At 39.3% G+C, this 17,438-nt stretch overlaps 1 protein-coding gene across 4 annotated transcripts in view; it reads right to left on the bottom strand.

Moving 5' to 3' along the window:
* Positions 1–1,040: 1,040 nt before the first annotated feature.
* The window catches only part of LOC149567334 (uncharacterized), a 56,236-nt gene continuing 39,838 nt past the window's right edge, over positions 1,041–17,438 (bottom strand). For 3 of the 4 annotated variants that reach the window (XM_089820505.1, XM_089820508.1, XM_089820506.1), the window contains 3 exons: positions 2,491–2,549; positions 2,148–2,251; positions 1,041–1,360 (listed from right to left, as the gene is read on the bottom strand). In XM_089820505.1, coding sequence (XP_089676631.1) covers positions 1,197–1,360; positions 2,148–2,251; positions 2,491–2,549 — 327 coding nt within the window. In that variant the 3' untranslated portion in view covers positions 1,041–1,196. The remainder of the gene's footprint in view (positions 1,361–2,147; positions 2,252–2,490; positions 2,550–17,438) is intronic. The other variant, XM_089820507.1, reaches the window with a different exon arrangement.

The raw sequence follows: 17,438 nt of genomic DNA, 5'->3' as shown, positions 1-17,438 counted from the left end.
AGTTGGGGATAAGGTGTGGTTTCACATTTAGAAGGAGAGATTGCAAGAGCCCCACAGGAAGTTCCGTCCGCTTCGTTATGGTCCACATAAGATCACAAACAAGTTGGTGAAAATGCATTTGAATTCAACTTGTCCCCATTTCTGGGTATTCATCCAGTCTTCAATGTAGAACTGCTAAGGCCTTATTTCTCTCCATTATTAGATATTGCACATTTTGCTAAGCACATTAGTAATACATAATTGAATGTTGTTGCTCCACTAAAAAGTGATCAGATCACGGAAGATACTGTGAAGAGCTTGAAGAAGAAGAAATTCATTTTATCAAGTGGTTCAGGTTGGACAACTAAGCTCATCAAGGTAAGTGGCTGGCTGCAGAGTGTGGATGCAACGGGGCTCATTGTCTCTCAAGGGGGGAGAAGTGATCAGAAAACAATAAAGAAGTTTCAATACCTGACAGCATGTTTGGAACAAGTCTGAGTTCAAAATCACAGTTTGGAATCCAATGCTAGTTCCAAAACTGGAGGCAGAGTCCAACATCAAGAATAGAAAATTGATCAGAAAATACACGGAACCCGACAGCTCTTTCAGAATACAAGTTCAAAATCACACTTTGGATACCAACACTAGTTTCCAAACTGGAGAGGAGTCCAACATCAAGAATGGAAGAAAGATCTTAAAACTCATTGTCAGAACCCAATGAGAGATTCTGAACTCTCTATTGGGACGTTTCGGATTCAACAAGCAGTTCAAGAACCTTTGTTGGAACCCACTCGAAATGGAACAATGGAAAGAAAAGAAAAGAATAAGTGCGATGTGGAGTAAAACGCTAGTTCTTGAACAATTGTCGGAGCTTGACAGAAGTCCTTGAACTCATGTTGGAGACAGAAACTCTTGAACTTCCTCTATAAAGCTTAAAGGGAAGTGAATCCTGGTTTTTGGTTTTACTTTTATATTGTAATAAATATTATCGACTGTTCGTCTCAAATTCTATAAGGGATTCTGATGACCCTTGAGGTCTCATGAATATTGTATAAACTGAATTTTTAAGGGAATGAAATTACTATTTTGGATTGAGTACTTCTTTGCTGAATTTGTTTTCTCAAAACAGTTTCACAATACTGCAGGTTATATACCAGGTATTGTACTCCGAATCCATAATTCAGATCATAATACATATATAGTCTATGAATGTTAGTTTATGTAGGCTCTCCGCAATTTAGTATGCGAGAGTAATTGTGCCTTAGGTCTAGTTGGTGCTCTAATCTCTTTGGGTTATAGTGCATGTATGTCTCCGTCTGTCTTTCACAGGCTTTGATCTTTGTATAGTCTTTACCTTGTGTGTATTGCCAGGTATGCAGCCCTGTAGTAGAATCTCATGTTATAATCTTTTTTTTGAAATTCCAACAATTAACACAGGTGAGTAAAGGAATATATTAGATGAAAGCATACAACATTTAAAGATTAAACCCCAAATAGAAGGAGCTTTATAGAGGGAAAATACTTTTTTCTCACTAGCATATATGAATGAGTATAAATAGCATTAGTGTGATGAATAACAGTTTGCTATCCTAAGCAATTAGAACTCCCAAGACTATTTTTATCCATTTTCTACTCAGACAAAAATGTACAAGTCTTATTGTAGATTAGCTCCAGTATATGATAGAGGTTTAAAATACAACAAAATCCAGTTTGACTGCTAGTTTCAATTCAATATATAAATTAGAAGACAAATAACATAGGGAAAGCAATATTGAAACCTGTAGGATCTCTGCTTTCACTTTGTTAGAGAGAACAGAAATGATCTTTTTGATTTCAAATACAGATGCTTTAGAAGTCTCCACCATCATAATCTTGAGAATAGTGTCTATCATGATGTAACAGAAAACTATGATGGTGTCTAAATTTTCCAAAATGAAACACTTATTACAAGACATTATCTAAGAAAAAGAGGTTTCAAGAATAGGAAAGTGGGAAGGTTGAAATGAATCCATTAACTTAATTATTGCATGGCACCTTATCTTATCACCATATATAACAACAATAGCTAACAGTAATACATCAAAATAAAGCTGGGAAACCTGGCATAACAAATGTCAATGTAGAGCAACATTTTCTTCAATCCAAATAAAACAATGTCACAATCTTACGCTGATTCTTAGCCTCTTCACATGTCTCAAGAAGAAGCCTACTGTCATGAAAAGCAAAGCATATTACTTGCTGGACATGTGAAATAATATCCATGTTACACAACCTGTCAAAGCAATGCCCATTAAGTAACATATTAAACCTACCAAGAAGGTGCAAATGCCTAGCAAAAATTACAGAAAAATCCTTAGAAATTAAAAAGTCCGCTAACTGCAAATTAAAACCCAGAATGTGCCAGAGATATATCGTATAGCACATAAAGACTACCTATTCATTTTATCAATGATGCATAGCACAAAATGTTTGCCACCCAATGAAAGCTATTAAGAAAACTTGAATGCTAACCTGCTTGCTTCAATCAAGGGCAAATGATCGTTATAAGGCTTTTCGAAAACATTTTTCACCTGCACATATTATACAGAAAAAATTTCATAGACAACTTTTTGGATGGCAAGGGGATACCAGCATTTCAAAATAAAATCCATCTTTCAGAATACTTTGATATTAACAAGTCTCATCAAAGAAAGTAAAATTCATTTAGCTTTCAAGATTTCCTTCTTATAAGATCAACTTAATCTATGCTTTGTGCAAAGGAATCATGTACTTTGAACTTGTATTGCACATTTCAAATGACCATTCAGTACTAGAACAATTGCAGTTCGTTATTTTCTCTCACCGACACAGTGAAGGTTCTTGTGAGTGCATACCTGCATATGCAATGCAGAAAATCAAAGGTGGCTTTGAAATTGGACGACCTCTGCAATCACATATGGAAATACTGGTTGCACTGCAAATCAGATACCACCAGAAGCTTCCTCCACAAATTCTCAAATAGCATGTATGGACAGCCGGATATTGTCATGTTCCCTTTTTAGCAACATAATTTTAACAGGAGATTTGCCTATCATCGACTCTCGTAGGCAAATGATTATGGGAAGAGGGTCATTTTTGTCTTCTGATAATTACAATTTTGTTCTCGAAGAATAATAATTAAGTAAGTGGGGCCTACTCGTTCTAATATTAAATTAAGGTTGTACTCTAACTTTATAAAGTTATTTATTTAATTTTATAAAGTTTAATAAAGTACATCATAAAAGATGATTCCGGAAAACTTCCAGTAACTTCTCAGCGAAGTGAATAAATAGAGGACATAAGGTTTTCATTTGGACAGGGCAGTTTGAGAATTCTACTTCTAATCCAGTTGGAGCAATTTGTAGTCATTTGGGTTTGCAAATTCTCAGATTATCTTTGGGAACGATAACTCCCATTGATAGGCAATTTTGAGGGTGTGGAATATCACCTGAATTATTGCAAAAAACAGGAGGGCATCACTGTCATCTCATAAAGGCGGAAATCTGTGGTCTAAGGCAGAGTTAGACAATCTTGCATTTTGATTATCTATCCATGAATCATGGAAGAACTAGGTAAATTTTCGGGCCAGAGCTAGATTGGGGCCGGAACGTATGTATGTGGGCCGGCAGCATATTCGGATCTCATTTCTGACCATGCCAGGACACTGCTCGTCAGTTGCTAACTAAGTGCAGACCGCGGAAGAGAATATTACCTCAAGGAGGCTTTATCACACGAGCAATACGACTACATATCCCTTGTTCAGACGCTGGCATCAGAACTCTGGCAAATCGTCGGCCAGTCTCATAGCATCAAATCGTGGGCGGATTAAATTTAATGTCACCAACCTTCAAATCGCGAGAGTTAGGGGTTTCATCCGTGAACAGCTTAGCTAGCCGAATCTTTGGTGGTTGGCAGAATCGATTGTTATAATCAAACCGCAGCAGGAGGTATTGATCGCGACGCAAGGCAAGATATACATCAGATTCCGTAGGCGCCTGTCATAGTATTTTCACTCTCCTGCGTGTAACTGGTTTGCGGGTCCGAGGGTTAAGACGGGAGGTCGAAGATTGGCCGAGGTTTGCATTCGTTTCTTGCAAAGGGGCAAAGTGAAAATCGGGCAAGACACACAACGAACAGGCCCACGATTTAATAACCACGCCTATATAAAACAAAGGACGGATCATAGACAGAATCAATAATGTCGGGTAGGCAAGGATTTTTTTCGCGGGTTCTAGCGTCGGCAGCTGCAATCTACGTCTTGGAATCTCCATAGCAGAACTCAAACATTTCCACTGTCGGCTCCACGCAAGATGGCACTTATATTCATCCAGGTTCCAAACTGATCATCATATGTTTGTCAATGCTGATAAATAATGAAAATATTATAGACTGTTGATTATATGCAGTTGCTGAGATTCGGATAGCACATTTACCCGAAGTATTAATTTTTTTCTTTTCCTAGTGTAATAGCATTAGTAGTTAGCGAGGGTTATTTCAGATATAGGATTGCAGTAGAAGTACTGATGTGGTATTTTCAGGCCCCATGAAAGCAAGCTAGAGAACAGGGAGTATCTAGGCCACGATTGAGCAAATTTGGTTGGTGTCTCAGATCTAACACTTGGTTTTCATCAAGACATCCATGCAAAATGGAAGTCAACTCTGTGAAGGAAAAATAAACACAAGAATCTCTCTTGCTATAGGTTATAAAAACAGTAGCTGTTGAAGAATAATACCACTCATTGCACACCTCTGCTCAGATTTGGGGCATTTAGTCACAGGGCTATGATCTGCCTCCTAATACTTGTTTAACTGCCAAGAGAGTCTAAGAAATTATGACTAGCTTGTGATTGTAGAGGCAGGCAGTCAAGTGTCAGTCTCAGTGCCTCCATACTGAAAAATTATAATATATGATTTATTTATTACTTGCCTTTTTCTAGGACAATCCTGACGGTCGGGTTTGGGTTTTCAAGCGAAAAAGGAAAAATGAGACTAGTCCTGAAAATTATCAAAACGGTTTTCTGCCACTGAATGAAAGAGAACTTAGATTCTATATAAGTTACCACTGCCCGAAATGTTTTGCCGAGACAAAGGTAACCAAAGACAAACTATACTCAATAGTCTTCGTCTGCTCATTTTTAGAAGAAAAAAGTGTGGATACATGTCATTACATCAAGTACTGCAACTCATCACAACAAAACTGAAGTCAAACTATACCATGATAACTATGAGTCTCAGACCTCCAAGACATTGCCAAACTTTTCTTTTTTATCAGCATGGAAATATGTGGTTCTCTGCGCATGTCCTATATAAATCACTAACAATTTGAATGGTAAAACCATCAGGGTGTAATATGTAGATCGTGAATGCAGTCTTCATGTCTTTCAACCTTGTCACATGCTACAGAAGGAGCAACCTAGTCTGAAGCCTCTGCTTCTAATCAACTTCTGACTCCCCTGCTGGCACAGTAGTCAGCTACATCCTTTTGCCCAGGAAACTGAGAAGTAATATCACTCTGTAATATCCAAATTTTTTTAAGTAAACACCAGTTAAAATCATCATTAAGGGATACCACATTGTGCATATCCAAAGTCCCGTACAATTTCTTTCACTGACAAATAAAACAAATTTCAGAGACTGTCTTTGAGCTGGGCCCCATAAAACTAAGTTTGCACAGCTCAAAAACTACCATTTAATAACAAATTAGAAAGACATCACCACAAATGTGAATAAGCTAGTTTGACTGCCTAAACATGTCATTTGTATAATGCTTCCAATCATATGATGCCATCATAAATTCTGATTAAAGATTCCTCCCACATGGTACATGAAAGACAAAAAAAAATCAACTTATGGCATCCAACCACACCTTCAAATAGATATTGGTGTGATTTCCTAGGCATATGACTATTAGAAAGGCCAGGGTTGCCGTTGCACCAAAAGATCGACATGTCAATGCTCGATACAACCAATAGTCTTATAGAACCATAGGAGACAGTTAAGCCATGTCATGAATCCTGCAAGGGACACCAGCCCACTGCCAATAATCCCCCTACCAGCGTCACTCGCCATGGCCTGCAAGATTCGAACTTGTGACCAAACTCTGATACCAATTGTTAGAAAGGCCAGAGTTGTCATTGCACCAAAATATCGACCTATCAAAGCCCAATACAACCAATAGTCTTATAGAACCATAGGAGGCAGTTAAGCCATGTCACAAATCTTGCAAGGGACATTGGCCCACTGCCAACAATGACCTCATTAAAACTGTATTACAGCTTCATACTTGGGTGCAAGTCTCAGTTGAAGACATTTTATTTTTCTAACTTGACATCAACCAACTCTATAAATACAGATTCAACTTCTAGGCAAAAAAAGATCCCACGGAACAAACTCTACCTAATATTTTCCATTCCTATTCTCAAAATTAAAAATTAAAAGATCCAGGGCTCACACCCACAAGGCTTCCAAAACTATCTTTTTCCCACCCAAGGGACATGATGAGGAATCAACTTCCAAGGACCATGGTCAAGCCATAGTAAAGTCCAATTTTACGATGAAAGGCTCGTTGATGTGAGTTTTGTTCCACTTTAACATGCCAAATCAAACACTCAATGTTTCGGAGTGAAACACCAAATATTCAATTCTTTGTTGATATAAGCCTTAAACTCGTCTCTCATGCTAAGCTTGCAAGGTATGATTATGAAATGACTTCAACGTTCCATCTCTTGTGGACACTTACTCATCTGAAATGATGTGATTTGTTGGATCACTAAGGGGAATTATGCTAGTTCATTCAAGACTTGCATCTACTTGCACTTCTAAAGATTTAGCTTCATAATGTGCAACGAAAATATGCTTTGAGAAGTTTTTCTTGCTACTCGTACTACTACTCATGAATGCAAGGATGTAAGAATGAACTTGAACTCTACTAGATGTAACTTAGTTAGCAACTCGACCCACCTAGTGTAGGCTTCTAAGGAATACTCAAATGGTTTTCAAATCAATATCTCCTCTTCAATCCCAATAAATAGATGCAAACTAAAGACTCAATACCAATTGAAGTTAAGTACTTTCATTCAATGGCTAACCACACAAGGCACACTTACAATCAACAAGAGGGCCCAAATTTGTTCAAGTCAAGCAAGTGAATGTCATGTCCCCTTTTTAGCGACATAACTTTAACAGGGGATTTGCCTATCATCGACTCTCGTAGGCAAATGATTATGGGAAGAGGGTCATTTTTGTCTTCCGATAATTACAATTTTGCTCTCGAAGAATAATAATTGAGTAAGTGGGGCCTACTCGTTCTAATATTAAATTAAAGTTGTACTCTAACTTTATAAAGTTATTTATTTAATTTTATAAAGTTTAAGTATGAAGTACATCATAAAAGATGATTCCGGAAAACTTCCAGAAACTTCTCAGCGAAGTGAATAAATAGAGGACATAAGGCTCCCATTTGGAACCAGCGGTTTTGTGGATTCGATTTCTCTTTAATTGGAGCAATTTGTAGTCATTGGTCTGCAAATTTCCAATAGGTCTTCGGGAACGAAAACTCCCTTAGATCTGCATAACTGAGGAGGTGAAATATCCCCCGAAGGGTTGCACGTTGGAGGTGGCACGGCAATCATTTCATCAGGGCTCAATTCGTGGCCATAGGCCAATTCTGAAAGATACATGCATTGAAGACAGGCAACAGTGAAGAATTTGGTCAAGGGCAACATCCGAATAGAAGAAATTTGAGTTGATATCCAGCTGCGACAAGAGGACAAATTCGATATCTTATTTGACAGATCCACGTTCAAATACACCCTTGTCAAAAATTGGCGAGCTGAAGGCACAGCCATTTTTGCTTGCGACAAGGTGTTTAACAGGAGGAGATCATTCGAAATCAATATCGGGTCTGAGGAGCGGCAGTCACTACGCACTTCGTGGGACTGTACAGGAATATCCGCAGCCGAATGTGACATTGGAAGATAGGAGACCAAGGCGCGATCTTCCCAGATACCAGACGGATTCCGCTCTAACCGTCGAACTCCAACCACGGGTCGTAAATCATATCCCCAATAACATCGTCAGTCTGGATGAGGGCAGAATCGGGACTCAGCTGGTGTGATCCGAGTAGTAACATAGCATACCTATCGGACGACAACAGAACGAATAGCAGATCTGGCAGGCTCGGATTTGGCAGTGACTCCGCAGCTAACCGGAAGGAGTAAGGTTTTACTGCTCACGCAAGGAGCTTCCTTGGGTTTTTCCTTTAATATCACTCTATTTGTAGCTTGAACAAATATATATGCATTGTCACTGTTATTTCTCTAATAACCATTAATTTTGAAGGAAGATTCGAAATATTGCATTTGAAATTTTCCAACAATTGTGCACCCAGTGTTTTACAAATTTGTCATGGTTCAATTTGGTATTTCAATAGCTTTCAGTCAAAGGGCATAATAGTGGTATCAGAGCTTGATTGCTAATTGTTTGACGAAATGTCAAACCCTTGAAGTTTTAGTATTCTGGTGTTTAAGAAGCAAACATCCTGTCGGGGTTATTTCAGTGGTATCAGAGCAGTAGTCCTGCCATCCTGATTGGGTAGGAGTATTTTTATGCAACCATATTCCCAGTATTATATTCGCAAGAGAACCATATTTAAGGACAGAGATATGGGTGAAAGACAAACACAGAGTCCACCAAGATTTTCCAGAGTCGATGATGATGAAACCAGAGAGTTTTACAGAATCATGACTACCGAACAACAAGAAATAGCTCAGACACTACAGGCTTTGACTACCATAATGGAAAGAGTTGTTCAGCCCAGGATTCAGGATCAAGGAAGAGGTACATCTGATCACGATGATAGGAGTGTGGCAGGATCACAAGGTGCTCCTAGGCGCAGATCATGGACAGCAAATAGGCCTACTCGTCCCACCTTCCTAAGGGAAGAGGCTCAGGAAATGGGAGAAGACGATGTACCGGAAGATTTCCAGGATGATCTCAGGGCTGCTACTGCAGAATGGCAGGCATTACCCCCGCATGTGCGTGAACTATTGAACTTTGATCGCTATTTAAACCAAAGGAGAGAACATATGAGGAGCAACCGCCAAAATAGGAAGCCTAGAGGAGGTTATGATAGTGAGTTACAGCGAGCTGTTAGCAAACTCACTTTACCATTTTTCGATGGTAGTGGTCAGATGACAGCGCAAGCTTGGATTCATAAGTTGGACACCTTTCTAGCGTTAAGGCCTATGTCTGAAATAGATGCCATCAGGTATGCCACCTTGCATCTGGAAGGCGCAGCTCATGATTGGTGGTCACATGGAATGGTTACTTTGCAGCACAATCAGGTAACATCGTACCAGGACTTTGTGGATAGATTGGTTGAACGTTTTGATAAGAAGGATCCAGAAATTTATTTTCGCGACCTTGCTCAGTTAAGACAGTTTGGCAATTTAGAGGTTTATATTAGTGAATTTCAAAGGTTGTCAGTCATGGTACCAGATGTGTCGGAAAGGAGGTTAGTTATCTTATTTACAGAAGGATTGTCTGAACCTCTCAAGGGATGGATTAAGGCATTTGACCCGCCAACACTGCAGGAAGCCATGAGGAAAGCACGGAGTATGGAGCTTACAGCACCCTCTAGCAGGTTCACTTCCAGGAGTACTACCTCTTTCAGAGACAATAAGAAGTTTGATAAGAATAAAGGGAAGAGCATTGAAACCAAAGGAAAATCTACTACACCCCTGGATGCAGAAGCATTAAACGACTTGCGCAGGAAGAAATTATGCTTCTATTGCAAAGGTCCATATAACAGGGATCATGATTGTCCTTTGAGACCTAAAGGAAAAGCCAATAGGGTTATGTGGGCATATTATGAAGGATCAGATTCCGACAGTGCAGCAAAAGAGGATGATCACAGTAGTTCAAAGTCTGAGGAAGAAACAGGGAATTCAGAGCAAAAAGAGGAACCTGAATTGCATCTACAGCAGGGGCGTTTGTCTAGCATTCAGCAGGAAGGATCTTTTAGATTACGTGGTGTTCTAGCAGGACAGAAGGTGATCACATTGGTTGATACAGGAGCTACACATAATTTCATCGATGCACGATTGGACGAGCGCCGTGGTATTAAGACAGAAGAATTTGAAGGTCTTCGAGTACAGGTTGCTGATGGTTACACTCTTAAGTGTAACAGGATGGTTAGAGATATGCCTTTACGCCTAAATAATTATGAGTTCAAGGTAGATTACCATGTGGTCAATATGGGCGACTTGGATATCGTTTTGGGAATGACATGGTTATGTTTATTAGGTGAGGTCACTTTTCGACTCCAGGACATGGAGATCAAGTTTGAAGTGAATGGGAAACAGCATGTGTTGAGAGCTATCCGGAATAGCGACATCCGAACAATTTCTCTCAGACGATTAGAAAGATTGGTCAGACATGAGGAAATTGAATGGGCAGCCATGTGTACTCTCATGCCTACACAGGAGGAACAACAAAAAACAGAATATCATCCTGAGATACGAACATTGAGGGAAAAATATAGTAAGGTATTTAGTGATATTCCACCTGGTACACCACCTGATAGAGGGATTGAGCACATCATCGAACTAGAAGAAGGTGCTAAACCAGCCATGATCACTCCATACAGGCATCCAAAAAGGCTCAAAGATGAAATAGAAAAAACCATCAAGGAGCTTCTGGCGATGGGACACATCAGACCTAGTAAGTCTCCTTTTGCTTCTTCAGTAGTCTTGGTTAAAAAGAAAGATGGTTCGTTGCGGATGTGTATAGATTACAGGATGCTGAATAAAAAAACCATTAAGAATAGATATCCTATTCCACGGATTGATGAGCTAATAGATGAACTGCATGGGGCATGCTACTTTAGTAAGATTGATTTGAGATCAGGTTACCACCAGATTAGAGTCAGAGAACAGGACATTGAGAAGACTGCATTCAGGTGTCACTGTGGGCATTTTGAGTTTGTAGTAATGCCATTCGGATTGACCGATGCACCAGCTACTTTCCAGTCCACCATGAATAAGGTCTTCCATCATCAGCTGAGAAAATTCGTGTTGGTATTCTTTGATGATATCTTGGTATACAGTCGAACATGGCATGAGCACATGGCGCATCTAGAAACAGTATTGAAGACCTTGCAAGAAGAGTCCTTGTATGCCAAAGAGTCCAAATGCGATTTGGGAATGACTGAGTTGTTATACTTAGGTCATATTATCAGTAGAGAAGGAGTACGGATGGATCCTGATAAGATTCGTGCTATTGTGGAGTGGCCTACTCCTGAGAACCTAACTCAGTTAAGAGGATTCCTTGGTTTATGTGGCCTCTACCGCAGATTTGTTTGCGGATATTCACGACACGCGGCTCCTATAACAGATTTGCTTAAAAAGGGAGCTTTCGTTTGGACAGCAAAGGCACAGGCTTGTTTTGACAGATTCAAGGAGATCATGACTTCATGTCCGGTACTAGCACTGCCTGATTTCTCGAAACCATTTGAACTTCAGTGTGATGCCTCAGGAGATGGTATTGGGGCTGTTTTGATGCAGGATAAACACCCAATTGCATATGAAAGCAGGAAACTCCGTGGGCCAGAGAGATCATTCAGCATTTACGACAAGGAGATGTTAGCTATCATGCATGCATTAGCTAAGTTCAGGCAGTACTTAGTAGGTGGCAAATTTTGCATAAAAACTGACTACAACAGTTTAAGACATTTCCTTGGGCAAAGGGATCTCAATGATAGGCAGCAGAAATGGGTCAGTAAGTTACAGGCATATGACTTTGATATATCTTATGTTAAGGGCACGCAGAATGTGGTAGCGGATGCCTTGTCACGCAGACCACATCTTAGTTCGATGATTGAGATCTCTGAGGACTGGAAGCATTTGATTATTGCAGAATATGCTAGAGACTCATGGGCATCTGGGATAATTGACGGGACAATTGTTGATACCAGGTATACACTTGTGGATGAGTTGATTGTTTACAAGAATAGGATATTTTTAGTCCCAAGATCGAAGGTGAAGCAATTTATTATGCGGGCTCTTCATGATTCACCTATAGCTGGTCACCCCGGATACTTTAAAACTTATAGACAGGTCCGAGAACGGTTTACATGGAAAGGACTCAAGAAGGATGTTTTGCAGTATGTTCGTGAGTGTTCTATTTGTCAACAGAATAAACAGGAGCACACCTTTCCAGTAGGACTTCTATAGCCACTTCCCATTCCGCGTCAGAAGTGGGAATGCATATCCATGGATTTCATTACCGGGTTGCCCAAGGCTCAGGGTCGTGATTGCATTTATGTGGTGGTAGATAGACTAACGAAATATGCTCATATCTTTCCCATCACCACTACTTATACTGCAGCACAGGTAGCCGAGGTATTCTTCAGAGAGGTTTTCAGGTTACATGGGATACCCCGCAGTGTTGTCAGTGACAGGGATAGTAGATTCTTGAGTCAATTTTGGCGAGAGGTGTTCCGATTATGTGGCACTGAACTCACACCCAGTACCAGTTCTCATCCGCAAACCGATGGACAGACAGAGATAGTAAACAAATGGGTGGAAGGCTACTTGAGGAATTATGTGGCTGATCAGCAGAAGGCTTGGGTAAGATGGATTTATTTGTGTGAGTATTGCTATAACACAACTTTCCACATGTCTATCCAAATGACACCTTTTCGAGCATTATATGGCTATGATCCACCGACTTTCATCGACCTGTTAATGGGTGATGTTCGGGTTCCACGTGCCGGGGATTTGATGCAAGAATGTAAAGACATTATTAGCTCTCTATGGGATAACATTGCTCGGGCACAGAATCAATATAAACAGTATGCAGATCAAAAGAGAACTGAGAGAAGTTTTGTGGTAGGTGACATGGTTTACTTAATGCTTCAGCCATTTCGACAATCTACTCTCAAAAAGAGTGGGTCAGAGAAGCTTAAGCCCAGGTATTATGGACCTTTCAGGATCATCAGGCGAATAGGGGAATCGGCTTATGAGCTTGAGCTTCCAGCAGACAGCAAAGTATATAATGTGTTTCATGTATCACGCCTCAAAAGGGCGTTGGGACAGAACGTGATACCTTCTGCAGTATTACCTCCCTTGGATGATGAAGGGAAATTGATCCTAGTGCCGGAATTCATTTTAGAAAGCAGAGAAAAACAGCTCCGCAGAAGAGTAATCAGAGAATATTTGGTTAAATGGAAGGATCTACCAGTCGAAGATGCTACTTGGGAGAATGAGACAATTTTGCAGCATCCAGCTTTGAGATTGCTTGAGGGCAAGCAATTTCAGGAAGGGCGGACTGTCATGTCCCCTTTTTAGCGACATAACTTTAACAGGGGATTTGCCTATCATCGACTCTCGTAGGCAAATGATTATGGGAAGAGGGTCATTTTTGTCTTCCGATAATTACAATTTTGCTCTCGAAGAATAATAATTGAGTAAGTGGGGCCTACTCGTTCTAATATTAAATTAAAGTTGTACTCTAACTTTATAAAGTTATTTATTTAATTTTATAAAGTTTAAGTATGAAGTACATCATAAAAGATGATTCCGGAAAACTTCCAGAAACTTCTCAGCGAAGTGAATAAATAGAGGACATAAGGCTCCCATTTGGAACAAGCGGTTTTGTGGATTCGATTTCTCTTTAATTGGAGCAATTTGTAGTCATTGGTCTGCAAATTTCCAATAGGTCTTCGGGAACGAAAACTCCCTTAAATCTGCATAACTGAGGAGGTGAAATATCCCCCGAAGGGTTGCACGTTGGAGGTGGCACGGCAGTCATTTCATCAGGGCTAAATTCGTGGCCATAGGCCAATTCTGAAAGATACATGCATTGAAGACAGGCAACAGTGAAGAATTTGGTCAAGGGCAACATCCGAATAGAAGAAATTTGAGTTGATATCCAGCTGCGACAGGAGGACAAATTCGATATCTTATTTGACAGATCCACGTTCAAATACACCCTTGTCAAAAATTGGCGGGCTGAAGGCACAGCCATTTTTGCTTGCGACAAGGCGTTTAACAGGAGGAGATCATTCGAAATCAATATCGGGTCTGAGGAGCGGCAGTCACTACGCACTTCGTGGGACTGTACAGGAATATCCGCAGCCGAAAGCGACATTGGAAGATAGGAGACCAGGGCGCGATCTTCCCAGATACCAGACGGATTCCGCTCTAACCGTCGAACTCCAACCACGGGTCGTAAATCATATCCCCAATAACATCGTCAGTCTGGATGAGGGCAGAATCGGGACTCAGCTGGTGTGATCCGAGTAGTAAAATAGCATACCTATCGGACGACAGCAGAACGAATAGCAGATCTGGCAGGCTCGGATTTGGCAGTGACTCCGCAGCTAACCGGAAGGAGTAAGGTTTTACTGCTCACGCAAGGAGCTTCCTTGGGTTTTTCCTTTAATATCACTCTATTTGTAGCTTGAACAAATATATATGCATTGTCACTGTTATTTCTCTAATAACCATTAATTTTGAAGGAAGATTCGAAATATTGCATTTGAAATTTTCCAACAATTGTGCACCCAGTGTTTTACAAATTTGTCATGGTTCAGTTTGGTATTTCAATAGCTTTCAGTCAAAGGACATAATAGTGGTATCAGAGCTTGATTGCTAATTGTTTGACAAAATGTCAAACCCTTGAAGTTTTAGTATTCTGGTGTTTAAGAAGCAAACATCCTGTCGGGGTTATTTCAATGAACATCCACAATTATTGTCATTCAACCAAACTAAATTAGTTAAAGAAAATTCTATTCTAACAACTTGAAATGAAATATAATCTAAAAGAGGGAAGTAGATCAACATGCAAACTTGATCACAACAATTCACCATGCAAGACAGAACAATGAAAAATTGGCATTTTATTAACAATTCTCAAACAACCTCCTCTAAAATCAAGAGGGGTAGGGTTCATAAAGGAGCCCCAATTACAATGAATGGCCAAGATTGATTTGAAATGATGCCCCGAATTTAAACCATTACAGACGCTGACTAGGGCAACCAAAAGTAGCCAATAGAAGTAAAGCACCACAAAACGAGCCAATGAGAAAAGTTAATAACTTGAGGACCAATAGGAAGCAAGGAAGTTGCCTGCTAATCACACAAATCATCATCCAAGATGTAGACTCCTTTCTCCTCCCTTTTAGCAAAATGTATAAACTTAAGTAAAATTGCTCTATGTTCTTCCATGCCAATACTAGGAAGGTTTCCATGTTGTATCTTCATAACTTTCAACTTCTACATGCAAGCGTCCAATGTGTCATCTCAATCCGAAGTGTGCCACTATAAATCATTCATAAGAATAGAGGAATTCATTCAAGTTACTCTTTTCAAGAGAGTCTATATCTGTGGAATAAATTGATTCCATGCTTGCCTTCAGCTCAACTAAATCCAACTTGCAAGAAGCATCAATTTCAAGACTAAACAACTCTTCGATCGTAACAAGGACCCTTGAACATATCCCCAAGATAGGACCCTCAATGTTTAACATTGTGTGTGCGCATGCTCATATATAGTCCTTTGGTAACCAATGAGAGATACCAATGGCCAAAGTCATATGCATTCCCTCTATCAATAACTCCCTCCTGAATCAGGATCAATGTGGGTATAGTCCTTAATGCCTTAAGACAAGGAATAACCTTATATTTGATGGGTTGAAACTCCTTCCATATCCCATCCAATCCTTACATTTTATCTATAAGTATTGTAGTCCTTTCGTGTGCTTGAACCATCTTAGTAAGAAATGTCTATGCCCATTTTTTGATTTCCTTTGCCTATTCCTTCACCATGCTACCAACACCAGGTGAATTCTAGGGAATGGGGCATATGGAACAAGTGTAGTGCTCTAACGCTTTAATGAAATCACTTATTTGTCTATGATCTCCATCATTAAGTTCTCCATTTCTAACTCATCTCTTTCCTTTGTCAGCTTCTTTAACCTTTCCTCAATAGTATCCACATTGTCTCTCAATTCATGAGATTCCCATTCCTCAATTGTAGACCCTAAATCAAATGAGGACAATGGATAATCGTTAGGAGTAATCTCCTCTTCATTCTTGTCACAAATGGGAATAGCCAAATCATAGTGCAAGATCCTAACTCATCCATGTTAATCCTACGAACTTTCTAAGTTGGCTTAGGTTCCTTTTCCCTTCCAATCCTGCTCAAAAATTTATCAATGTCATCTATTGGGATAACCTCTTCTAGCCTTCTCCTTTTCTTCATGCTCTCCTTTAGCCATTCAAGAACCTTGGATAGATCCATAACATCATCCATTTGATCATTTTCATCAAATCCATTCAACGTTGAAATTATCTCATCTTCCATCTCTTGAGTCTAGGATCAGGGTGTCTCATGTCATCACCCAAATTGACTACTGTTGTGAGGCTCTCACACCATCACCCCAAAATTTTTGGGGACCTCCTTTTTCTTGATCGCCTTGGCAAATTTTTGAGTTGTCCAAAAATTTTGATTCGATTTTTGAAAATTTTAAGTGAGAGGACACCTTCAGGCCAAATGGGGAAAGGTTTAGCTTATTTTCATCTGGTTCCAACTAGATTTTCCAAAACAACCAATTTCATCCTAGGCCGAGCAAAATTTTAAGACACAACATTTGGCAAGATAAATTTGTAAATTTGTACTCAGACGTTTTCTTTTGAAAATTTGGATATAACTATGTAAATTTGAATATTTTTCAAATGGGAAATTTTGTTAGATTTGAGTTTTGGAAAATCTTAAATTTTTCTCTAGTGAAAAAATTAATTTTGTAGAGATGAAATCAAATTGCAAAATTAATTTTAGACTCTAGAAATGATTTTATTTTTGTTTAAAAAAAAAAAAATGGCTTAGTAAAATCGATTTGAATTGAATTGCAAAAATTGGCATTAAATGGATTGAATTTGCCTTGAAAATTTTTAAGCCTTTAATAAAATTGGTAATTTAATATTGAAAAAATGGCTTTTGGCTAGCCAAAATCCGATTTTAATGACATATTAATTACTAAATCGTCATTAAATGGAAACATTTAGCATCTCCAAGGCATTATTTACTTTCTTTTTGCAATTTTGTTCTAATTGGCAATTTTTAAAAGTAAATTTCATCTTGGCAAAGTTAATTTTGGGCTAAGCATTTAATTGGGGGCCATATCTTGTATTTTAATTTATTTATTTTTTGCTCCCAGGGTCCCAGTCGGCCAGCTAGGGAGGATGAGCAAGTAGAGTATAAGAGGAAACCCTTTCCTCTCATTTCCTCATTCCTCACTCCTCCTCTTTGGTGGTTAAGCGATTTTTGGCTAAGGGCAGATTTCTTCTTCCTTGGACGATTTTTGCAAGAGCAGATTTCTTCTTCCTTGGACAATTTTGCAAGGGCAGATTGGTATTTTCCTTGGATGATTTTTTTGCA

This window comes from Cupressus sempervirens, chromosome 3, assembly GCF_028749045.1.
Source record: "Cupressus sempervirens isolate cs-2001-9-10 chromosome 3, ASM2874904v1, whole genome shotgun sequence".
Lineage (NCBI taxonomy): Eukaryota > Viridiplantae > Streptophyta > Pinopsida > Cupressales > Cupressaceae > Cupressus > Cupressus sempervirens.
This window is presented reverse-complemented; position numbering and strand designations above follow the sequence as displayed.